Source organism: Tasmannia lanceolata, unplaced genomic scaffold (assembly GCF_043159265.1).
Source record: "Tasmannia lanceolata isolate RefF3 unplaced genomic scaffold, GAP_Taslan_0.1 ptg000004l, whole genome shotgun sequence".
Lineage (NCBI taxonomy): Eukaryota > Viridiplantae > Streptophyta > Magnoliopsida > Canellales > Winteraceae > Tasmannia > Tasmannia lanceolata.
Window position 1 is genome coordinate 11,090,226 of NW_027518681.1, and position 25,683 is coordinate 11,115,908.

Genomic DNA, 25,683 nt, shown 5'->3' on the forward strand with positions numbered 1-25,683 from the left:
AATAGACATTTCCTCTTTCTTGTGTTTTAGACTTTTTCTAAAGTCTTTCCAAGTTGGTGGAAGTTTGTCAATAATTGAAGGGACAATGAAGGAATCATCAAGAAGGATGCCTTGCAAATGAATTTGGCTAATTACATGTTGTATTTCATGTAATTGATCAATAACAGACTTATCATCTACCATTTTAAAATTTAAAAATTGACTCACAGTGAATTTCTTGCTACTGGCATCTTCCGCCAAGTATTTGGCTTCAAGTGCATTCCAGATTTCACTTGTTGATCCCATGCCTTGATATATGTCAAATAGTGTATCTGACATAGCATTTAGGATGTGCCCTTTGCAAATGTAGTCATCATGTTCCCACTTCATCCTTGCACGAGCCTCCGCCAAAGTTTCATTTTTCTTTGCTGACGGCTTTGGAGTAGTGAGAACCCGGACCACTTTGAGTGATGTCAAAATGAAGTGCAATTTCTTCTGCCAGTGCTTGAAATTTCCTTTGTCAAAACGTTCAAGTTTGACAAAGTCTTGGGTCATTTGACGAACCGAATAAAGTGCCATAGAAACAGCAGTAGAAAATCTTGTCTTAAGATTGTTGGAAAATATGAGGGTACTGTTGTTGATAGAAAACAGAAACTTGTTGCTTCAAGGCGTGATATCACTTTCCTTAAGACAAGATTCGCCTCCACTAGTAGTGTGCGAAGGGGATCCGCGAATTGCCTCCAAGATACAATGAAGCCTAGTAGGGAAGCCCTACTAATGTTTGATGACGCGTAGCACTAGCGTAATCAAACCCGAAATGCCCTTCCGAAATTTCAAGCCTTAGAGAAATTTTTAGATAATGTTTCTGCAGAAAAACAGTATCTAGAACAGTAAACAAAAGAAAAACAGTATGTAGAAATACTTGGGGATTTTTGTAGGAGTGTAGAAGAGTGTAAAGTCTGTCAGAATTGCTAATTCGATTTCTATGTTGAAATGACTTAATTCTGCACATTTTGTAGACCACCTGGTGTCTTTTTCAGTGTGAAAAACACCTCTACAGGGAACCTTTCCAGAATGTTTGAAATCTGACGGTTAGATCGCACCCATTGATATTGAACGGTCCTGATCGATCCTAGATGTGACTGTAGTTTGAGTAAAACCTCTCTCCAACCCAGTCATCGTTAGATCAACCATCTATGGTGTGGATCGCACCCCTTTGGCACTTGACCGTTGGGGGAAGGGACACAACCCATTTGATCACACCCTTTGACCGTTGGAGTTATGGGTCCGTTGGGCCAACCGTTAGGCCCGAACCGAAGCCCAACCCAACCGGTCGGCTTGATGGGCCTACGAACCATTTGACCCACCCATCCAACCGGTCCACCTTCATCTTGATCCAACGGTGCAAATCAAATCTGGAAAAATTAAAGGCTCCAATCGCTCCTCGCGACGTTGCGTACGTGCGAAGTGCAAAGTGCGCCTAAAAAAGCGCCAATAAAGCGCCACTATGCGCCCTATAGCCCATTGCCCATGCCGCACGCGCGCGTGCGCGTGTGCGAACGGTAACGCACCGTCCCGCGGGTCCAACCATGGGTTCAACCCAATGTGCAATCAAACAAGTAATAGAAAAGTGTAGTGCTTTATAAGCCATTCTCTTTCTTTTCTCTCATCCGGCACGAGACTATCTTTTCAACTACACTTCTACATCCTTTTGTAAAAGCAAAGATTTCCAAGAAAACATTTTCTTTTTCCCAAACGCTTTTTATAAAACATTTTCCAAAACACTAATACATGATTTTGAAATTCCAAAATCACTAACAACAACCAGTGTAAAATGAAATACATGATGGGCCCTCTTTTGTTATAATAGTTCAAACTACGGGTGCAACTCAGGTCGGGTTTTGAAGAACCCTACCCTACCTGAGAAATATCTCGGGTTGGTTCGGGTTTTTCCCCGGAAAACCCACGATTCCCAAACCCGGCCCTACCCATGATAATTGTCGGGTCGGGTCGGGTCAGGTTCTTTCACGCTGACGAGTTGTAGAAAAAAAAACAAATCGTCACACCAAAAATCTCTAAATTTATATAATCAAGTGTATAAATTTAAGAAGGAAACTATATTTCCACATCACAAACATGATCACCTCAATGAAAACAATTATATCAATATTGAAAAATAATTTGCTTTGTTATTCAAGAGATAATTAAAAATGTCATAGTACACCTAAATAAGTCGGGTTGGGTTTCGGGTTTAGGGTGTTTTTCCTTTAGACCCGACCCTACCCGAGACCCACGATTTCTAAACCCGACCCTTGCTAAGTTGCACCCCTAGTTCAAACAACCACTAAAATGTTCACGTGCATCTCAACTCAACTCAACTAAGCCTTTGTCCCAAACTAGGCCTTAGTCCTACTATGATGTTCACGTGCATACTAAAGCAAATTCATTCTTATCATTTTGGGTATTCTCTACATAAAAAAAAATCCTTAATATGATGTTAGGCACATTGCACAATGTCATTGTCTATCTAAAATCAATTAGCTTCATAGGAATTATATGTTTTTTTTTTTTCACCATGTCCCATAGATCACATCCTTGAAGATAATTCTATGCAAGGCTTTTAATACTGATAATTTTTTTTTTAAAATATTGATAATTTGTATCATTCAGCTTTTCAATCCAGTCGACTTGGTGAAAGCAATGTCCTTGATCGAGATAACTAACTAATGACAAGCTTGAAGTTGGATCCTGGATCTACAACTTCTACATATGTTCTCTCCGAGGGCATGTGTGATCAATCTCATCCTTGTAGTTTACTTGCTTCAATCACTAGCGATCGTAATACTAATCCCTGAACAGTCGCTCTTTGATACCACTTGTAGAAGAAAACCACTGCAACACAAGAACGAAAACTAAATGCAACATAAGAATGAAAACTAAACTAAGGACAGGAAAGAACGGACCCTCTCTTCAATATTATTTTTTTCGTCAATACAATTTGTTTTTATTTTTCATCCTTATTACACATAAATAGTACCCTATTCTAACTTAGAAACAACCACTACATCTCCTCTTGAAAACAAAATTAATTAACACATGCAAAACTTGCCACTCCTCTAGAAAACAAAAATCACACAAAATTTGCTACTGAATAACAAAAAGACTAGAAGTCTAGAACTCTTACTTTTATGCAGGTTAACCTAATCAACTCAATCCCATCGGCCCCACATCTCTAAAATTCAAAAGCATGATTTCATAAATTTTTTAACGCTGTTCATTTTCTCTAACCTTATATAGTTTTATATTTAAAAAAGCCCCAAAAAGCAAAATTGGGAATCAATTCTCTATGACCTAATCACATACCTTGAACAATATATATTTCAATGATAGTACCTATGGTAGATATTGGACAGATCCCTATTACCTTTTCGAAGTCTATAAAAGAGAGAAAGGGAGTGCATAGAAAGAACAAGGAAGCAATAGAATGGAAGAGAATAGAGAGAAAATGGAGGAGGTGAGCATGGAGGATTTTGTTAACCACAATGTTCTAGTACATGGTGCACCACATGGGACTTGGGAGAATTCTGATAAGAAGAAGCACTTTGTTCTAGTACATGGTGCTGGACATGGAGCTTGGGGGTGGTATAAGGTAGCTACAATGCTGGAATCAGCTGGCTATCAGGTAACGAAAGTCGCCATGGCCGCTTCGGGCATCAATATGACCCAATTCTCCGAGGTCAAGACATTCGCGGACTACACGGCACCATTGTTGGTACTCATGGCTTCTCTCCATTCTGAGGATAGGGTTATCCTTGTTGGCCAAAGCTTTGGAGGAATGAATATAGCTCTAGCCATGGAAAGGTTCCCAGAGAAGGTGTTATGCGGCGTCTTTGTCAATGCATTCATGCCAGATTGCACTAACCAGCCTTCTTATGTCTTGACTGAGGTACAACTCCAATACATTGTGTTTACATATGGAATTTCCCTAGAAAGCTGTGAAGATTTTCAGTTTTGGAAAAGAAATTTCTATTGAGAATGAGTTTACTGAAAGCTGGACTTCATTTTCGATGGAAAAAAATGTCAAGAATAATTTTCTCAGCATCCAAACAGCTCCTTAACTTTTGGTGCCAACAATTACTTGTAATAAATTCTGTAGTTGGTTTTTGCAAGTTATAAGGGATTTGCTAGGCAATTTCGCGGAAATGTACTAGGGCCATGTTTTGCTACCAAGCAATTTTTGAATGCAGTACTCTCTCTCTCTCTCTCTCTCTCTCTCTCATTTCTGATCTTTTCATTAGTTTTATTGAGAGACTTTCACTTAACAAGAACTCCCTTTTTGTTTCATGAATAAAAAGTATGGGAAGTGGTTCCCTCCACCCGACTTTTACATGGACAGTGAATTTAAATTTGATGATGGACCCACCAAGCCTCCTACTTCCATAGAATTTGGCGCCGAATTCTTGAAAGCAAAGCTCTATCAACACTCCCCTTTGGAGGTAAGACCGTTTATTTATTGCACTCATGTCATACATACATACAAATACGAAAATGAATTGTGCAATTATACTATGCTAAAATTATTAGAGTTTCAAAAAGACCTTTACAACTTGTTTTCACGATATGATATCATCTTCGCAGCCAAAGAACCATTAGATGACGGAGGGTATTTCCATTCTCGGATGACGGAGGGTATTTGCATTTTCTTTCTTTGTGTTCTCCCTCTTAGAATATATAACATATCCATTGAGATCTGACCATTGGATCATGAGGGTATCAGATAGGCAGCTAAACTAGATTAGGAGTAACTATGAAAATCCAAGCAAAATCAGTGGAAATCTTCTTTCTTTTACAACTAGCCCTAATTTAGTTTAGCTGCCTAATCTGATATCCTCATGATCCAATGGTCAGATCTTAATGTATATGATATACTCAACGCTCCCCACGCACACCCTCAAGGCCTATATATATGTGGCATTACTCTGTTTTGTTACTCAGTTTTTTCAAATGGGAAAGATTTATTACAAGAGGGCAAAGCTTGGGGACCGAGATGGTCAAATTACAAACCAAAATAGAAGAAAAGTAAAAGTAAAACCAACATGGAGGAGGAAGAAAAAAAAACTCCAAATTTAGCCTATGGACTCTAATATGGGAGAGCTTGTTGTCCATATTTTGCCAAATGCCTAACATGCTCACCGATCACAAAGGGATCCTCTATATATCCAATCCAAAATCTCTTTGATCACGTCCATAAATTTTCACAAAAGGTGATCTCCAATATGCTCATCCTTCCTCATTATAGTTATGCTTCAGATTCAATATCACGTACAAATTCAATCCTATACCCCTTAGAAACTGTTGTAATAGAAGGATAGGATTGTGATTGTATATAAGGTTTAGGTTGTAGTCCCTTTTACTTCGTTATATTTTCCTAAAATGATCTCTCTTTGGATTGGCTCCACCTGTTGATAGAATCCCGCAAGATCAATGGTCCTGATCCACCATACCCCTTTGTCAAATGACAATCCAAATGATGGTCACCAGAAGCAAGTCTCTCTAAACATATTTATGTGTGCACATTCATTTTTCTGCTATATATTTTAAAGGAGTTGTTTTTAAGATGGCTAACAATTTTCGTGCATTTTTTTGGGTCACTAACAGGATTATATTTTGGCCTTAATGCTGGTGAGGATTACATCATTTTTTGAAGAAGATTTACTGACTGTAGCAAAATTTTCGGAAGAAAGATATGGATCTATCCCTCGCGTTTATATCTCTGGTACTGAAGATGAAGAGATTCCACCGGAATTTCAGAGCTGGATGATGAGAAATTTTTCAGTGAAAGAGCATGAAAAGCTATATGAGTCTCTTGTAGGGATTGCCCAGAAATACTCGTGAGTCTCTGTTTTCTACTACTACTACTACTACTACTACAGTTCTACTACTGCGGTTTCTACTAGTGTTGCTACTGTTGTCGGAATAATAATCAATAGAGCCTCAATGTTCTCTTTGAAATTAATAAAAGAGTCTTTTGCAACATATTCTCTAGTTTAGCATATTTGTTAAAGTAGAAGTTTAATTGTTTGCATTTATATATTCATCTTGCAATGTACATTTTATGTCAAATTCCTAAGATTGTTGCACCTCCTGACTAAGTGTGTTGCCTGTATGTCAGCCTTTCACTTTTCTGTAAAGGGCTGAGATAAAAAAAACTTGTTTTTCAGTTGGACTAATCTCAGCCCTTAACAAAATAAAGAAGTGAAAGGAGAGAGGCAAATTTGGGACTACACACTTAATAGAGGAGGTGAAACAACATCCAAATACCTTGGATACACACAGCTGAGCCCCCATTAAAATCTTTCTGGGTTTTGCTCTCCCAGAAAATTAGTTCACATTCTAAAATAAAGATCGATTAGAAAGACGATCTAAGCAAAAATGACCATCACTCGTATGCGTGACACTTTTTTTGCTCGGATGGGTCATCACTAGGCATCAGAGGGGACCAATTTCTATATCGAACAAAGATCACATTTGCAAGATTGAGGCGAGCAAAGAATCAACATAATTAAGACATCATAAAGGATGTCATATGTTAAATTCCTCAAGATTGAGCCCAAATAATAAACGTTTAGCTGTAAGAAGAATGATAATTGGAAAATTTCCCTATGGCTTTGGCGTGGTAGGCGTGTTTGTATTTTATAGATTAATAATTGGTTGTGGCAAGAAGGTAGCCAAAGTGGATTAAGGAAAAACGGAAAAACAACCGTATAAGGAGACGTATATATTCAACTGACAAGTAGCATTTTTAGTAGCTTAAATCCATGTGGCCAAAGGCATTTCCATCTCATTAACCATACTATGCCTACAAAGCTTATTATTATGTATTGGCAAAAGACATACACCACATGCTAACTAGAATAACACATGAGATGTTTATTGGCGTTATATCTTGAAGTGAGATATCTGAAGATTTTCAACACCCAGATTCTTGAAATTGCTGTTCCTCCTTGACTTAAAGAACTCTCCCCAGTTATATTCTCTGTATTTGGGGGGAGTCTGCTCGTCTACAAGCTCCTCCAGAGGCTTCACCATAAGGTAGTCTGCAGGGTTAAAGAAAAAAGGGATAGAGAACCTCTCTCTTTCTGAGTTTACCACCACTCTGTGTTCTGGGCTCTCATACTTATCATTGCTCCAAACCTGAAATAAGCCCAATTAAGAATCTAACTGCTTCTTTGGATTCCAAGAAAATCAGTCCTTATCAATTTAATCCTCTATTTGAAAATGGAAATTGCCTTGGAAGTCATTAACTATACAATTTCTATTACAAGTTATATGATGTATTTGCATATTTTTCCAAGGAAAAATTTAAGCACACAAAACTAGAAGTGGGCTGCTGGTTCAATGATGGAGTTGCCACAAGCCCACAGTATCAATGATCCTGCCCACAAGACCCATGTAATTACAGTTACTCTTAGGGTGCTTTTGGACTGCAGAAAATCAGGCACTAGAATTGGCATCCTAATCTGATTCTGACTTTTAGTTCAAAATATGAAGAACTACCAGAATTGACACCAGGGAGGAATTAGTGGAGGAAAAATGTTGAATCAGTTTCCTACCCAAGAGGTGGTCTTCGGTCGGAATGAAACTTTTATCGAAATTTTTTCTAATTAAATTTAGGGTAATGATATCAGCCCTGTTTTAATAATTGCACAAACACTGTCTTTTCATTTTCAATCGGCTTTGTTAGAGCTTTTTGGTAACTGTACGTAATAGCCTTTGATAGCTCTTTAAATAATACGATACAAGAGTTAGTGCAATTATTAAAAACATGGTTCTGCACATATCATTTCCCAAATTTATTTATTTTGAATAATATCATTTCCTAAATTTATTATTTTGATTTTTTTTCCATTTTGTTTACTGAGAAATTGGAATAGGAATCAAAAGAAAATGCCGATTCCGATTCATGATATTAAGAATCCAAACGCATATAAAAGCATTCTTCACATAAGCTGATAGTACCTGAATAATGGTACCAACATTGATAATGTAAGCATCAGGGATGGGTTTGACCCTGATCCACTCCCCATCAGTCTTTCGCTTTACCTCGAGACCACCAACATCATCCTGAGCAAGAACAGTTAGAGCACCAGAGTCACTGTGGCGACCAAGGCCAAGAGCAAGGTGAGGTGAAGGGCAAGGAGGGTAGTGATTGAGGCGTATAAAACCGGTATTATCTTTGAATAAGTCATTCAACCGTTTCTCTGGTAATCCCAAGCTCAGTGAAATAAGCTCCACCAACTTAAACGCTAACTTCTCTACTTCTCGGGCGTATTCACTACATGCTTGTCTAACAAAAGCAAAATCATCATGTTAGGGATACATTAGTCTGATAAATGATCGAATTGTGAAGATGCAAATGATCAATGTTGATGACACAACCATGTTTTTGAGGCAATTTCATTCAAAATAAGCATTTTTTAAAGGGATTTTCGAGGCAATATATTTCAGCAGATTTTGTCTCATTCATGAAACCATCCGACGAAATGTCTATTGTGATATACGCTAGCAAAATCCCTTAATTTAGCTTAGGTGGATGTTCTCTCCTTCGAAAGTGAGCCAAATAGTTTTTTTTTATTTAAAAAAACATCATAAAACAAGCGTCTTCAAAACACTTTTTCCACTCTTTTATATTTTTATAAAAAAACAACTCATATTTGCACTACCATGTTTTGATAACGAGCCGAACTCACCTTGTCCTTTGTATTTTAATTGGCTGCAGATCTTTTTGGCAAGCGAAATGTTATGGCACTATTGTATATTGATGATCGCACTCCTCACTTTATTAAAAGCACGGTATGGCCCGCACCATAGGATGATCCAAACCGCCCATTAGATGGCCCACTAACACAGGGGCGTATAGTGGAAGATTAAACAACATTGATTACATGTAGGGAAATAAAGGTGCGGAAGCTAAAAGGGGGTGTGTAGAGAATCCTAAGGGTACTTCTTGGTTTAAAGTGGTTGGAGAATTAAGGTGGTTTCAATAGAGGTTAAGAGACAAGATGAGTTGGGTAAAGAGGGTGGTCGGATGGAAAATCATGGGGATGCAAGAGACAATTAAGGAATGGTTTTATGAGGGAAGAAAACCCACTTTTAATAAAGTAAGGATTGCGATTATCAAAATACAGTATGCTTATACGATTCCCTGCAATTGTAAAAGCTCCTGAACGCTTAGTTAAATAATAAAAAGACAAGGTGAGTTAGGGCCATTATCAACACATGGTAGAACAAAACACGGCTAAAAGTGATTTTTATGACCAGTTACTCCAAAAGCTTAAGCTATAGGAGATGGCCCTACTTAATCTTTTATACTTCAACAATGGGGAGCTTCAATTACCTGAATTCAGGAGGGAATTCTGGCCATCGGTTTCTCAATACCTCTAACTCCTGGTTCTCAGTCTCATCCAAAGCCGGTATTACCGTCTCATCTTGGACAATAAAATCAAACACTTCTTTCCAGTCTCGAACATTCTTGGTATTCTCAGCATCATAATACCCTAAAGGGTTCACCATGTCTCTTCGGACCTTATGCTTCTCCTCTAATGCCAAGTGAAAGAACTTTTTTTGCGCAGTCTCGATTCTCCGCCGGAGTTCCGATGAAACCCCATGGTTTATCACTTGGAAGAAACCCCACTCTCTCAATGCAGCCTCTATATCGGCAATTAGGCCGGAGAGAGCTCGTGGGTCATCGGAATTCTCAGAGTTGAGGACGGAGAGATCTATTAGTGGGATTCCTCCGGCCTCTAGGATGGTGAGCTTGGGCCTGTGCTCTATGGGTTGGACAAAGGCAGTGTCTACTTCAAAACCCATCTCTTTCTCTCTCTCTCAGGGGTTGTGGCAGTAACAGATGAGGAGGTCTTATTTATGGGTAGAGAGGGGTTTTATGTACATTGAATCTGGACACTGAGTTATCCGGTTGAATGTCTAATGTTGTTTGGCTGTGCATTTCGTAACGACAAGGGGATTGAAAAACAAGAACACCTCTTTGGTTGATCTAAACCATTAATTTGATGATAAACCCTCTTCTCCATAAGATGATACTATCCCTCTGATGTATTCGATGACGACTCAGAAAGTTCAAAACGTCAAACATTTGGCCCGGAAATTTACAGTTTATATGCTTATTTTTTTTTGTAAGGATTCGCTAGTGACCACTGCAGTAGGCATTTCGCTAATGAGCTGTTGCATGTGAGAGCACCCACCTCAGATGAATTAAATGAATAAGACAAAATCTGAGCCTCTGTGGCTGCTCTCACATGCAACAGCCCATCTGCAAAAGGCGGTGAAGAACGAAAACTAAATGCAACATAAGAACGAAAACTAAACTAAGCACAGGAAAGAACTAGGGTTGCAACTCGGGTCGGGCGGGTCAGGTTTTTTTTCAGAAAACCCACGATTCCCAAACCCAGCCCTACCCATGATAAATCTCGGGTAGGGTCGGGTCGGGTCAGGTTTTTTCACGTTGACGCAATTGTTTAAGGAAAATTCTTGTTTGGCAAGGCAACTCAACTCATAGAAGCAGAAATTACACTCACATTACACTTGAATCAAACAATGATGTAACTACACTCACATTACACTTGAATCAAACAATGCTGTAATCAACCAATGTTGTAATTACAATCAAACAATGCTGAATCAAACACTTGAATCAACTCAACTCATAGAAGCAGAGATTACACTCACATACAATAACAGTGGGTGCTTGGGTTTTCACTTTTAACTTTTAACTAACAATAGAAAAAATGTACATACTATAACTTATGTAACTCGGGTCGGGTCGGGTCCCTTCAAACCCGGCTCGACCCGAAACCCATGAAACCTGAACCCAACCCAGGCTATTTTCGAGTCGGGTCGATGCGGGTTGGCTAAAACCCGGTTCGAGTTGCAGCCCTAGAAAGAACCCTCTCTTCAATATTATTTTTTTCGTCAATACAATTTGTTTTTATTTTTCATCCTTATTACACATAAATAGTACGCTGTTCTAACTTAGAAACCACCACTACATCTCCTCTTGAAAACAAAATTAATTAGCACATGCAAAACTTGCCACTCCTCTAGGAAACAAAAATCACACAAAAATTGTGTTAGGAATTAACAATGCAGCAGAATAACGATGCAAAGATAAACGAAAGATTCACACACAGAACGCACAGATTTACGTGGTTCATCCAACCAGTTTGGTATGAGTTACGTCCACGGCAAAGCGACAAGCCAACGATTCCACTATTCTGAAGAAAAGATTACAAACCCTCACACCTCTCTATAGCGTCTCCTGATATCACATCCCTTTTATATGGCATTCAGAAACGCGTTACAATAAATAAAAAACCCTAATTCATGAAAATACAAAACTACCCCAGTATAAAATCGGGACCGCCGCAGTCAGGGCAAAGTGTACAATACTTTCTAGATTAGACTGAGATCAGGCTTCACCAATAACAAATTGCTACCGAATTACAAACCGACTAGAACTCTTACTTTTATGTAGGTTAACCTAATCAACTCAATCCCATCGGCCCCACATCTCTAAAATTCAAAAGCATGATTTCATAATTTTTTTTACGTTATTCAATTTCTCTAACCTTATATAGTTTTATATTTAAAAAAGCTCCAAAAAGAAAATTGGGAATCAATTCTCTATGACCTAATCACATACCTTGAACATTATATATTTCAATGATAGTACCTATGGTACATATTTGACAGAGCCCTATTACCTTTTCGAAGTTTATAAAAGAGAGAAAGGGAGTGCATAGAAAGAACAAGGAAGCAATAGAATGGAAGAGAATAGAGAGAAAATGGAGGAGGAGAGAATGGAGGATTTTGTTAACCACAATGTTCTAGTACGTGGTGCACCACATGGGACTTGGGAGAATTCTGATAAGAAGAAGCACTTTGTTCTAGTACATGGTGCTGGACAGGGAGCTTGGGGGTGGTATAAGGTATCCACAATGCTGGAATCAGCTGGCTATAAGGTCACGAAGGTCGACATGGCCGCTTCGGGCATAAATATGACCGAATTCTCCGAGGTTAAGACATTTGCGGACTACACGGCACCATTGTTGGTACTCATGGCTTCTCTCCATTCTGAGAATATGGCTATCCTTGTTGGCCAAAGCTTTGGAGGAATAAATATAGCTCTAGCCATGGATGAGTTCCCAGAGAAGGTGTTATGCGGCGTCTTTGTCAATGCATTCATGCCGGATTGCACTAACCAGCCTTCTTATGTCTTGACTGTGGTACAACTCTAATACATTGTGTTTACGTATGGAATTTCCCTAGAAAGCTGTGAAAATTTTCAGTTTTGGAAAAGAAATTTCTATTGAGAATGCCCGTCCTTATATGCCCATCCACATCCACTCACTCTTCTGATGTCAGATCTTTGCTTTGTGTGGAACACCCAACAATCTCCCCCTCGACACGGAAGCAACATGGACAATCTCGCCCTTCTACGCGGAAGCAACGTGGGAACTACAAGATTTTCTCCAAGGGAATTTCACCATCTTCGAAGGTACACCAGGTTTACCGTGATCTTCTCTGAGGGAATTTCACCGTCCTCGAGGGTGCACCGGGTTCCACCCGTAGGCTCTGATACCACTTGTTGAGACATGGGTAAAATCCACCCATAAAAGCTAGTTGTTAAGGAGTGGATGCTTAGGTTCTTATATGCCCATCCACATCCACTGACTTTTCCGATGTCAGATCTTTGCTTTTGAGTAAAATCTCCAGCAATCTCATGCTCCATGCGGAAGCAATGTGGACAATCTTGCCCCTCCATGCGGGAGCAACATAGGAACTACAAGATCTTCTCAGAAGGAATTTCACCATCCTCAAAGCTACACCGGGGTTACCAAGATCTCCTCCGAGAATTTCACCGTCCTCGAAGGTGCACCGGGATTACCACGCCCCGACTTTGATACCACTTGATGAGACCCGGGTAGAACCCACCCTTAAAAGCTAGCCAATAAGGGGAGGATGCCCAAGTCCTTATTAGCCCATCCACATCTACTCACTTTTCCGATGTGGGATCTTTGCTTTTGCATGGAACCCTCAACAGACAAGACCAGCCTTGAGGCAATAGCTCTGTACCATGTGAAACAATGAATTACTCCAAAAGTTTAAGACGTTTAGTTGGTGTAATTTATTCATTTATAGTTCAACACATATATTATTGTTTTCACCCACAACTTTTTTACTGTTTATAATCATTTCATTATGACAATAGTTCTTCCGGACACTTGATTCTCCCATGGATTGCCGATTTACCTTCGATCAAGGGCCAGAGAGCCCACCAACTTCAGTTCTCTTTGGGCCCAACTTCTTATCATCCAAGCTGTATCAGAACTGCCAACCTAAGGTTATATACTTAAACTTGCTATTTTTCTTTACTATTCTTAATTATAAACACTGTCATTCATGAACATATTGTATTCACAGGATCATACATTAGCTACCATGTTAGTCAGACCATCAAGTATGTACGTAGATGACATATCGAATGAAAGTATGCTCTCAGAAGAGAATTATGGGTCGGTTGGTCGAGTTTACATTGTATGCAAGGAAGATAAGTTGATGAATATAGATTTCCAGCGTTGGATTATCAAGAATAACCCGGTCAAGGAGGTGAAGGAGATCGAACAGTCGGATCATATGGCCATGCTCTCAAAGCCCCAAGAGCTTTGTCTCTGTCTACTAGAAATTGCTGAGGAGTATGCTTGATTTTCTCTGAAAAAATGTTGTTAGTAATTTTCTTCAATGTGGTAGTATAGTCTAATGTGTTAAACTTGTTGGCTGTGGCCTCTCCATGATGGGACCCATTAGATGAACACCGATGCATGCAAGAATGCAAATTCTCCAATAACGGTTGCCAAATCTCCCCACAAATAAATCTCTTACTTTTTAGGCATTTTAATTATTTTATTTAGTTGTGGTTGCTGGTAGTTTCCTTATTTCTCTCATTTCTACCTATCTTTTAGTTATTCTAGTCTCCACGTATCTTAAAACATGGGTGAAGTTGCTGTATTTAAATATTGAGTTTAGCATTAATAAAGGAAAGAGAAATTTATAGCAGAAACTATGTTTCTAGGAGAGTAATGGCTCCTCTCGATTGAGCCGTTAGGAGGTCCGGTTGTCTAAAATCAACATTCTCTTCTCTATTCTATCTTTTATTTTTCTTTGTTTGTGTTACGTCCAATTAGGCACCTAACAATTGATATTGATATCAGAGTGGTCGATCTTGCGCCATGACTGCGTCTTCGGAGTTTTGGGAATCGACGCGTGAAGATCTGCAGGAGATTAAAGCATTGGTTGTGAAAATGATGGAAGGACAACAACGATTTATGGAAGGCTTGAACAGAATCGGCATGATGTTCGAGGAAATGTCCAACAATAAAAAAAAGCAGAATCTTGAAAATGTTGGTGTTCGGGTAGAGAAAAATGTGAAAAATGACTCCGGCGAAGATGATTTTAGTTGAACACCATGCCGAGGCTCATTTTGATTTTATCAACCAATTCGATCATTCCATTGCTTCGAAGAGACGCTATGAAAAATCATATTTTCTTCCACCAATTGATTTCGAAAGTGGGATTCGAAAGATCGTGCTCATTATTTATGAAGAACATGAAGGCATGACGGCAATTACGGCGTTCAACAAAATTGTACCCAATAAGAATTAGGATTCCGGTGGAATAAAGTATTTACTCTGATAATCCAACCTTGAGGACAAGGTTATTTCTAAGGGGGAGGAATGATACGTGCAAGAATGCGGATTTTCTACTAACGGCTGCAAATCTCCCCACAAATAAATCTCCTACTTTTTAGGCATTTTGATTATTTTATTTAGTTGTGGTTAATGTTAGTTTCCTTATTTCTCTCATTTCTACTTATCTTTTAGATATTCTAATCTCCAAGTATTAGAAAACGTGTATTAAAAGATTGAGTTTATCCATTTCAAAAAAAGATTGAGTTTATCATTAATAAAGTAAAGAGAAATTTACAACGGAAACTGTGTTTCTAGGAGAGTAATGGCTCGTCTCAAATTGAGTCGTTAGGAGGTTCGGTTGCCTTGAATCTACCATCCCCTTCTCTATTCTATCTTTTTTTTTTCTTTGTTTGTGTTACACCCGATTAGGCACGTAACAAACACTCTGGATCATAATGAAGTATCTAGGTCTACCTAATCACGAATAGTCTTACTGCTAGATCTTTTCATGTTTTGAATGACATGGGATCAAATGTTCGTCACATTGATTTGTTCTTTAACCTTTTAATCATCATTAATAAAGCATGATCATCAGGGTTTTAAGAGCATTCCGGTATTCTTTAACCTTTAGCTCCGTTTGGTTGCCAGTAAAATTTTTGTCCTAGGACAGTCGTGCACGCATGTGCAGCCCAAAAATACAACGGGTGAATGGGCCCACATTGTTTGGGTGATCCAAGACATTCATTTGGTGGGTCCTGATGTAGATTTGATTTGTCCAAAAAATCTTCTCTATCGGATGATCCTAACCCTCCGATCCCTAGAGGTTTCTATACTGTGCCATCCATTTTAAACCTCTACCTCTACAATTCGGACAGTTAGGATCATCCTATTGAGAAGATTTTCTGGGCATATCCCATCGACGTTAGGGCTACCAAATGAATCATTTTGATCACCCAAACAATGTGGTCCCACTGTATTGGGCTGCACATGCGTGCAGGACTGTCCACCATATAAAGTCTTATTTAATCTCCTCTTTTTTGGGTTGGCCCTACATGCAAGAGGAGATTTTTAATATCAAAGAGCTGTTGGATTTTGAACCCAAGACCCACCTGTGAGGCAATAGCATTGATATCATGTTAAACAACTGATTACTCCAATAGCTTAAGCTATTAGAGTTGGTGTTATTTAATTTTTGGGGTTTGCTAACATTAAGGGCACTTGTTAAGGTGCATTGGAAACATAATTCTACACGTTTATGGAATTTTTGAGATATTGGAGATTGGTGAGATTGTTTTGAGATTTTCACAAATGTTTTAAGACTTTTTTTTATTAGAAACGTGTATAAAATTATGTTTCCAATGCACCTTAACATGCACTAGTTAGCAAAACCCTTGTTGATTTATACTTCAACACCCTTTGAGCTTCTTCGCCAGGAAGCCCGCTTCCAAATCATTGGTTTCAAAACGAGCTTCTGCAATTTAAGCCATGTTTCTGGAAACCAAAGCCCCAAACCCAGATTTCTTCAAGATCTGTGACTAGTTTTTCTTCTCCCAAGATCTCAGATTTCAAGTTATTATTATAGCCACCTCAATAGGGGTTTTCGTCAGCAAAAGAAATGCTTGTTGAGAGCCACACAGAAATACTTTGGTATTCCTTTTCGAGATTGACCCAGAATTCATGAGAAGGATGGAAAATTGTACATTTTAGGTTAACATAGAAGATAAGCTCCAAATATCCAACTGTGAAGAAATTACAAGAACAAAACGTGAAAGAAACGGGGCGGTGAAGTGGTTTTGGCGTCTGGTCCGGTAAACGGGGGTGATTTTATTATGGAAGGGGGTGAATTTATCAGCCTCCTACAATAAGCCTGTGCATACAAAAATCCATGCATATAGCAGGGGCATCATTTTACACTCTTGGGTGGAACCACTATTTTAACTTTAAGCCTCATGTTTTGATTGGGTGTGGCCCTACCATCTCCACCCAAACCATGGCCCACAATTTTACACCTCATTTTTTATGGGTTAGGCCAACCATATTGTTGGAATTTTTCCGCTATAATTACTTTTCAAATAAGTTTTTTTTTAATGAAAATTATAAAGTTGCTAGACATTGGAATTTGGGATTTGCTAGGCAATTTGGCATAAAGCCATTTCGCGGCTAGCTTTTGCATGTGAGAAAAGTCACCTATGATAAATTAAATGAATATGACAAAATCTGTCAAAAAGTGTGGCTGTTCTCTTACATGCAAAAGCCAGCTTCGAAATTTCCTAGCAAATCCCTTGGAATTTTTTTAAGTGGCCCACTAGAACATTTTTACCTGATTCATAGCACGGGTGGTGCCCCCTGAAGACAGTTGCCTCCTCTCCAGCAAATCTACAAGAGAAAAGAGACTTCATACCACATATCCTGCCTCATCTGTTCCTGCTAATAGCATTGAACTCTCTAATCCTTATGAGCTCCTCCAAGAAGTGGATATTGAGCCCTTTTCTGAACCTACAGACCCCTCAACCACTGCAATACCTCCATCTCCCTCGATCTCTCATGTCAAATCTAGCAGCATGGAACATTAGGGGGATCGGCTCCCATACCAAAAGGGGGGATATCCAAAAGTTAATTCAATCCCATAATCTACCCATATTCTGTTTACTTGAAACTAAAGTTTTTGAACCTATGCTTACCCAATGTGCTCAGGATATCAATGAAAACTGGAATGTACATACGAACTACCATCACTCTGCTAGAGGTCGAATTTGGATTATCTGGAACCCTCTTCAGCTTCATGTCAATATTCTCGCCGACTCTGCCCAATTTGTTCATGCTGATGTTCATCATCTCCAAACCCAAGCTCACTTCCTCCTCACTGCTGTCTACCCTCGGAACAAAGGCCATGAAAGACACTCCCTATGGGTGGATCTCGTGGATCTTTCTCAGAATATTGACATTCCCTGGATTGTGATCGGAGACTTCAACACAACAAGATTCACTGATGAAAGGCTAGGAGGAGCTGGCCCCATACACTCAGATTTGAATGATTTTAACCAATGCATTGACACTTGCTCCCTTGCTGATCTTAAATCGGTTGGGCAACTCTTATCCTGGCACAACAACGTTCAAGACAGCGAAATTAAATGGAGGCGTTTGGGTCACGTGCTTGTTAATATCGAATGGTTATGTGAATTTCCCTCCTCTTTTGCGGATTACAGAGCTCCATGGTTATCTGATCACTCCCCAATTATAGTTCAACTCAAGCCTCACATTGGTGAAGGTAAAAAGCCATTTAAATTCATAAATGCATGGCTTGACGAACCCTCCCTCTTCGAGCTCGTAGAGAGAGCTTGGAGTACAAAATTCAAAGGGAATCCCATGTACATCCTAGTGCAAAAGCTTAGGGAGGTCAAAAATTACATAAAACAGTAGAATGCCAATGTCTTTGGACGCATTGACATTGAGGCCCCTATCCTCAGGCAAAAGCTAGAGAATGCTCAAATTGCTTTGGTGGCAAATCCTGCGGCAACCAATCTCAGATCAGAAATCAATCAGGCTATGTTGAACTACGCTTCTATAGCTCTAAAGGAGGAGGCTCTGTACAGACAAAAATCGAGAATCCAGTGGCTGAATCTGGGTGACTCTAAATTCTTTCACTCTGCTCTCAACTCCAGGCGTAACCAGAATACCATTCAAGGGATGCAAGATGTGGATGGGGAGATATCTACTGACCAAAACAGAATTTCTGCCATTCTGGTGGAGTTCTTCCAGTCCCTGCTGAACTCCCATGCCAATATTGTTACATCAAATGATCAGATTCCTAGCCCAAGATATAAGATAAGTTTAGAGGACTCTTCCCACCTTTCAAGACCCTTTATCTCTGATGAAATTAAGACTGCAGTCTTCGCTCAGAATGGTAACAAAGCCCCTGGCCCCGACGGATTCAATAGAGAGTTTTTTAAAAAAATTTGGTATCTTATAGGCAAAGATACTGAAAAAGCCATTCAGCATTTCTTCAAGTCAGGCAAACTTCTCCCTGAGGTAAACACTACCTTCATTGCCTTGATCCCCAAAAGCCCTGATGCCTCCTCCCCTGATAAGTTTCACCCCATTTCTTTATGTAATTCGTCTACAAAACAATCACGAAACTGTTGGCTAACCGTTTAAAACCTCTAATGGACAAAATCATTAGCCCAACCCAATCTGCTTTCATCAAAGGAAGACTCATTCATGACAACATCCTCCTTTCCCATGATCTCTGTCACAATTTTCAGAAAAATTCAAAACTCAAATCCATGTGTATTAAGATGGATCTTAGAAAGGCTTTTGACAGTGTAAAATGGGACTTCCTCATTGAATTCATGGCCAGAATGGGGTTCAACGATATTTGGTGCCGATGGGTATACCAATGTATATCTACTCCTTCTTTCTCCATTCTTTTAAATGGTTCCCCTAGAGGCTTCTTCAACTCCTCTAATGGGCTTAGACAGGGAGATCCACTGTCTCCCCTGCTATTCTGTTTCGTTATGGAGATGCTCTCATGCATCATAAATTCCGAAATTGCTAAGGGAAACCTTCCTACCCCTTTTAAAAGAGCAAATATTTCTATTACTCACTTGTTTTTTGTAGATGATGTAATGTTCTTTGTCGATGCTTCAATGGTCACTGCGAGATGTTTACTCTCTTGCATCAAAAATTTCAAATCTTGCTCGGGCCTAGATGTAAACCTCTCAAAATCAGAGATATTCTTTTCTGGTAGTAGTGCTTCTGTTGATATAGATTTTTGGCGTTACATGCCTCTGACAACTTAAGCTTTTGGAGTAATTGGTTGTTTCGATCACATGGGTTTGGAACTGATATTAAGATCCAATTACTTCAAAGCTTAAGCTGTTAGAGTTAGTTATTTAATCCTTATCCGAGATTAAGTTGTCAATGTTCTAGTCTAGTGGGAGTGAGGAAATGGACTCTAGCATATACAGAATCTGTTCAACTTGGAAGGGTTTACACATGTAAATACCCATTGACCTTTATCTTGTGTTTGCCTTTTAACAGGTAAGTGATGAGAAATTTCAAAACTATGTGTCGTCTCTTTCATTAAAGCAAAAGCCTTGCTTCAGTCTATTCTACATGATAAAACCCAAATCAAAACCTCTGACAACTATGGTACCTGATATAGAGTGACAATACACAAAAAGCTAAAACTCTATATGCACGAACCAAGAGCAAAACTTAGGAAAAGGGGCCAAAAACATGTATTAAAAAGTGTAAAACCAAGTGAGTAGTGTCAGTATCAAAATCATTGATGCCATTCCTAGAAATCTTCAAATCACGAAATATTGAATTTTAGACTCTAAAACCTTATTTTTTTGTCAAATGGTAATGATTTATTACTGATAAAGAATAGTCCCAAAAACCTATTCGTATCAATAAAAACAAATATTTGTTGCTTCCATCAGCTTTCCCTTATTTAATTCATAAGACTAAGATAAGAGGCTTTCTTTAATCATAATTAATCTAATACCTATATCCTTTAATTATCAATAAAACCAATTATTTGTTGCTTCCATCAGCTGACCAGGTCCGTTGATCTGACGGAGACTGTAATTTCCATTGGGAACACATTGATTAGATGATCCTATCCACACCGTTGTTTTTTTACTTCTTTATCGTACGTATAAGATGCCAATCTGGCATGAGATCTATACCATGTGAGTCTTCTCCTGATGTATCTATATGATCAACGGTCTTGATTACACATTAAGTTAATGTTTACTTTCTGTGTTAATTTAATCTAATCGGGCATATTTGTTGGCGATCAGCTTTTGCTGTTTTATGATAACAGTTCACATGTATTTGAATTGAGAACAAAATGAGTTCAACATGTTTATTCATGTGATGTATATTTCAAGGAAGAAATCACTTGAAGATCCAAACCGTTCATTTGTTGGGCCGCAGTATAAATCGGCCTCCACAGGTCCTAAATATCAGACCCTGTATTACTCTTATTCAGATGAAAGATCAGCTGACCTATTTGATCTAGTTCATTCAGATGCACTTATACTCCTCGAGAGTTTGATTACAAAACATACTAAGAACAAAAAGCACATCCTACTGTTTGATTACATTCATCAATTACAACCCACGATGCAAAATAAGATCCGTGACTACGATCATAAAGTTTAAATGTACATAAACCAAGCCAATACAATACCTAAGATCAGAGAAATAAACATGCTACACCCAGCTGATGCAAGAACAAAGCAATCCTTCAAAGGCGATGTTCTTCCACTGTAAACTGCGGTAATTGGCAAGCATAGTAACAAACATCACAGTAAAACCTAAGTGGAAGAGGAACTAGTCACAACAGAACTTGTTGAGGCTTGAGAATCCCCGGAATGTTGGTCTCTTCTTTCCTATCTTTGCTAGGCCCACTAATGCCGTGGAAAAACGCATTAAGGTCAGCTTCTGCCTCCTCCCTACTCGTATAGGAACGAAAGCACGCTCCACTAAACCCATTAATTTGAACATGACAGTGTTGCCAAGTGTCATATACACCTACCTGCCTTCCCTTAAAAACCACATAGAACTTTTTTTTCGCCATTAACCTGCACAAATACAATTAAAAATAACTACATAACTGAGAAAGGCTCAACAACAACAGTACGGAAAGCAACACTACTACATCCATAAAGTCCACATATACAGAATAACAACCATCATCTTAAAACCGAAAAACCAAACTTACCGGGCCGGCCTTCCTCTTTTTGCTCGTCGGCTTCGCTGGTGAGGGGAAGGGGGAGGAGTTCTCGCGAGAGACGATGGTGGTTGTGGCCATGGTTGTTTTTTTTTTTTTCACATTTACTATTTTTTTTGCCCTGAAACATCCTCTCCAATGCCTCAGGTAGTTGAATGGGAATCTTGAGTCATTTCAAATGCCGCTCCCATTCCATTTCCACAAAAAAACACCAATTTTGGGGTATGCCATTCGGCATTGAGGAGAAAGCCATGTGGGCCGACATGCACGTAACAACCCCAGTGGTCAAAGATACTTTTAACTCAAAAAACCCATCCAAACGGTCACCGGAAAAACCGTAGTGTCGTCGGAAAACCTCCCGGCGACGTCAGATTCCGGCAAAGCATCAGCAATTGTTCCAGGAACATAAACACAAATATTTAGGCCTAGAGCAATTTTTGCTTTCCTTCAATTTCTTCCCATTTTCTACTAGATCTGAAGCCTTTTAAGGTTTAAGATACAAAACCACAAAAAAAATAAAATTGCTTTGCTACACAGAAGAAGCAAAAAACAATTGGGAAAAAAATGCTTCAGAGGTGTAGAATAATACATTTATTGAAAGAAAACCCTAAGAAGAAAAAAAACCCCAAGGAGAAAGCTTAAAAAAGGTAGAAAAGTGAGGACCGTACCTTCTTCTTTGGAGGTTTTCTCCTCTTTCGTTGGAAGTTTTCTTCGTTTTCCTCTTACACAGAAGAAGCAAAAAAACCCAAACCCCTTGCTCTTTCTGTCGGTGGAGAAAAAAGGGTTTTAAAATGAAAGGCTGAGATGGGTTTCTTCGTTTTCCTCTTGCTCTTCGTTTTCCTCTTACACAGAAGAAGCAAAAAAACCCAAACCCCTTGCTCTTTCTGTCGGTGGAGAAAAAAGGGTTTTAAAATGTAAGGCTGAGATGGGTTTCTTCGTTTTCCTCTTGCTCTTCGTTTTCCTCTTACACAGAAGAAGCAAAAAAACCCAAACCCCTTGCCCTTTCTGTCAGTGGAGAAAAAAGGGTGGGTTTGGGTTTTTTCTAACGCTTTTATTCTTTTTAAAGTTAAAGGCTGAGCCTTGCTCTTTCTGTCGGACGGTGGAGAAAAAAGGGTGGGTTTGGGTTTTTCTACCTCTCTGAAGCTTTCTCCTTCGTTCTTTCTGTCGGACGGTGGAGAAGAAATGATGGGTTTGGGTTTTTCTACCTCTCTGAAGCTTTCTCCTTCGTTATTTCTGTCGGACGGTGGAGAAAAAAGGATGGGTTTGAGTTTTCCTCTTGCTCTTCGTTTTCTCCTTCGTTATTTCTGTCGGACGGTGGAGAAAAAAGGGTGGGTTTGGGTTTTCCTCTCGCTCTTCGTTTTCTCCTTCGTTATTTCTGTCGGACGGTGGAGAAAAGGGTGGGTTTGGGTTTTCCTCTCACTTTTCGTTTTCCAGCGCTTTTATTTTTTAAAAAATTAAAGGCTGATGGGTTTCATCGGACGGCCCACACTAACTAAGCATTGTGGTGTAGCTAACTTGGCTATATATATATATATATATATATATATATATATATATATATATATATATATAAACACACACACACACACACACACTAGTAAAAAGCCGACAAAGAACTGTACGGACCACATCATAGGTTGATCCAAACCGTCCATGTGATGGAAAACAACATCAATAGGTTGTACCCGTAAAATCATTTCCATAGCAATCTATAGAGGTTTCCATAATCTGTTGTTCGTCTGAAGGTGTCCGGAATTTGTAAATATTTTTATAGGTGTGCGGAATTCGTAATATCCTCAAAAAATTAATAAGGAAAAGTAGTTTTTTCGTAATTGTCATATTTTGATACCTCTTCTTTGTAGTTTTTTCCGTAATTGTCATATCCAGGTACCCATTGTCCGTAATTTCCCTCCCAAACTTTACTACATAATGATTATTATTTCTAGCTTCTTTACGTATTATTGCTAGCAGCCTTTCAAGAAATAGTATTTTCGTGCAGTTTTTCATCACATCTAATAAGACAAATCTCTGAATACATACAATTGCAAAGGATGAGCGAGACATAGCATTTGGAGAAGGTGGCTAGCAAATCAAGATTCAAAATTACCAGCGAGGTGTTAATGCCACAGATTTTGCAAATAATTCCGAACATTCATACCTTTTTTACCCTCACATAGATAGTATGTACAGATATGTGGGGAGGGTAAAAAACGGTAAAAATCATCCACATTGACGTATTAAATGGACAAAATTCTCTCATTTTCTCTTCTGCTAATATATATATATATATATATATATATATATATATATATATATATATATATAGAGAGAGAGAGAGAGAGAGAGAGAGAGAGAGAGATCGGCAGGTGAGTTTTTTGGGCACAACTTATTTATGCTTTGGCCCACCAAATGGACGGTTTGGATCATCTTATGGTACAAGTCGTGCAATACTTTTTGAAAAATACTGGACTACACGGGCTTACACCATATAATTACTCAACAGAACAGTACTTGGCATAGATTCTATGCATGACTACATGTCCCTTGGTGAAAAATCTAAAGGGAGTGGTGGATCTCTTGAAAAAGCAAGCCCAAAATGGCTTTCTGCCTTATATATACTTTTGGTAGGAGAAGACCCTGAAAGGGGGTGTACTTCTAAATGAATGGAGCTCTCGTGATTTTTTCTTAGCCGACCTAATTATTAGGACCTTTAAATGGGAAGACCTCTCTTGGGTTTCACTGGACCTTAAACAATGGTGGAATCTATGCTGTGAATAGGGAAAATATTGGGACTGTCCTACAAAGCCAAAGAGGGAAACAGGGAATAAAATGCCTTCGCTTTTTCAATAACAAACTAAAATCCAAATTCAGCTAAAGTATATATGTAAGAGGTTGAAACGTGAAGAGAGAGAGAGAGAGAGAGAGAGAGAGAGAGAGAGAGAGAGAGAGAGAGAGATCTCCTGAACTGAAAAATCAACTCCGTAGGAACCCAAGATGATTCTAACCCTTCGATCTGTGGTAGTTTCTATATGGTGCTGTCCATTTTTAAACCTCCACGTATAAACACGGGTTAGGATATGGGAAAGATTTTGAGGGCCCGACAAATGAATGATTTTGATTGGAAAAGACTTTGAGGGCCCGACAAATGAGTGATTTGGAATCTTTGATTGTGTGTCTTATTATATTTTTTTTGCTCAACTTGCACGCAACCTTCTATGTGGAAGGGGAAATAGCATCGCTACAAAACGGGCCTCATAAATGTGGCTTGGTGGCTTGGTCCCTTTCCATGTGATGGCCCTTCAAGAAGTCATTGTCAGAGCAATATCACAAACACAATTTTTGGAACATGTGAAATGGAGACCATTGATCTTATAGAACATCATGGGGCGATCCACGTGGTCCTGGTCCTAAATGAGGCTTGATAGATCAAGAGCCACAGATCAACCAATCAAGTTGTTCTCAATGACATTTGGTTGGACTTATATTAGGTTTTTATCTAACCTAAGGTGGCATTGGCAATGATCCTAGCCATTAGATCGGCTTGTGGGCTAGGTCCAATTGACCATAAACTAAACAACTTGGTTTTAAGCTTACCAAAACGTGTTTAAACTTACCCATATATGAAAAAAAGTGAAGGAGGAACTCCCAGTTTTTTATCTCTCTTTCCTTCAGGACCCTTTTGTATTGCTTGGTAAAGGGTCCCCTCTGTCCTTTAGGTGGGCCAGGGTGTTTTTGCCTAAGAAATATTGGGATTTTACGAACGAAGAAGAAGATTTGAAATGGAAAGGGAGTTGGTGAGTTACACGGTTAATGCTTGAGGGTTTTCCTTTTTGAGAAGGCATATCTTTCCAACATGATTTCATGCCTTTATTCTTGATTGTCGTTAGCCCCCTTTCCTCCATAACGTTTTTGGAAACGTTACAGCTCACCACCCGTTGTGGGCTTGGTCATTATGGTCATTACCATATCAAGAACTATTGACAAGCCTAACACTTGGGAGATGATAAATTCGCACCCCTATAGGATAATACGCATCACTTTTAACTTGAATTGTGGCTGACTTTTCACGTTTTTTTACTTCAATTCCCCTTACAAGAGTGCGAATTATCCTACAGTGGGTGCGAGTAAATCATCGGCCAAATACTTTTACCAGATTTTGGACTGGTAGCAAAGTCTTAATTTTCAATAATTTCGTTC

General features: G+C 39.0%; 3 protein-coding genes and 1 long non-coding RNA gene across 4 annotated transcripts; 2 read left to right on the forward strand and 2 right to left on the reverse strand.

Annotated features, from left to right (window-relative positions):
* The first annotated feature begins 3,448 nt into the window (after positions 1-3,448).
* LOC143875642 (salicylic acid-binding protein 2-like) lies at positions 3,449-5,874 on the forward strand. Its single transcript, XM_077377250.1, has 3 exons — positions 3,449-3,925; positions 4,335-4,475; positions 5,638-5,874. Exons 1-3 carry the CDS (start codon positions 3,464-3,466, stop codon positions 5,872-5,874), a joined length of 840 nt encoding a protein of 279 aa, XP_077233365.1. The 5' UTR covers positions 3,449-3,463.
* An 843-nt stretch (positions 5,875-6,717) lies between these two features.
* Positions 6,718-9,882, reverse strand: LOC143875455 (protein LATERAL BRANCHING OXIDOREDUCTASE 1-like). The gene is made up of 3 exons (XM_077377002.1): positions 9,377-9,882; positions 7,999-8,326; positions 6,718-7,173 (listed from the first exon to the last, which is right to left on the reverse strand). Exons 1-3 carry the CDS (start codon positions 9,847-9,849, stop codon positions 6,919-6,921), a joined length of 1,056 nt encoding a protein of 351 aa, XP_077233117.1. The 5' UTR covers positions 9,850-9,882; the 3' UTR covers positions 6,718-6,918.
* Positions 9,883-11,755: 1,873 nt separating this feature from the next.
* Positions 11,756-13,761, forward strand: LOC143875845 (polyneuridine aldehyde esterase-like). Its single transcript, XM_077377435.1, has 3 exons — positions 11,756-12,281; positions 13,268-13,399; positions 13,480-13,761. Exons 1-3 carry the CDS (start codon positions 11,820-11,822, stop codon positions 13,759-13,761), a joined length of 876 nt encoding a protein of 291 aa, XP_077233550.1. The 5' UTR covers positions 11,756-11,819.
* A 6,989-nt stretch (positions 13,762-20,750) lies between these two features.
* LOC143875846 (uncharacterized) lies at positions 20,751-21,584 on the reverse strand. The gene is made up of 2 exons (XR_013250211.1): positions 21,478-21,584; positions 20,751-21,337 (listed from the first exon to the last, which is right to left on the reverse strand). It is a non-coding gene; the product is annotated as an uncharacterized LOC143875846 (long non-coding RNA).
* Between the last annotated feature and the right edge of the window lie 4,099 nt (positions 21,585-25,683).

Excerpts from the sequence above, each read along its gene's own strand:
- LOC143875455 (XM_077377002.1), bottom strand. The coding sequence starts at position 9,849 with ATGGGTTTTGAAGTAGACACTGCCTTTGTCCAACCCATAGAGCACAGG. Across the intron at positions 8,327-9,376 it reads GAATTCCCTCCTGAATTCAG|ACAAGCATGTAGTGAATACG; the intron begins GTAATTGAAGCT and ends TGCTTTTGTTAG. Across the intron at positions 7,174-7,998 it reads ATGTTGGTACCATTATTCAG|GTTTGGAGCAATGATAAGTA; the intron begins GTACTATCAGCT and ends GGCTTATTTCAG.
- LOC143875845 (XM_077377435.1), top strand. The coding sequence starts at position 11,820 with ATGGAAGAGAATAGAGAGAAAATGGAGGAGGAGAGAATGGAGGATTTT. Across the intron at positions 12,282-13,267 it reads CTTCTTATGTCTTGACTGTG|TTCTTCCGGACACTTGATTC; the intron begins GTACAACTCTAA and ends TTATGACAATAG. Across the intron at positions 13,400-13,479 it reads ATCAGAACTGCCAACCTAAG|GATCATACATTAGCTACCAT; the intron begins GTTATATACTTA and ends TTGTATTCACAG.
- LOC143875642 (XM_077377250.1), top strand. The coding sequence starts at position 3,464 with ATGGAAGAGAATAGAGAGAAAATGGAGGAGGTGAGCATGGAGGATTTT. Across the intron at positions 3,926-4,334 it reads CTTCTTATGTCTTGACTGAG|TATGGGAAGTGGTTCCCTCC; the intron begins GTACAACTCCAA and ends ATGAATAAAAAG. Across the intron at positions 4,476-5,637 it reads ATCAACACTCCCCTTTGGAG|GATTATATTTTGGCCTTAAT; the intron begins GTAAGACCGTTT and ends GGTCACTAACAG.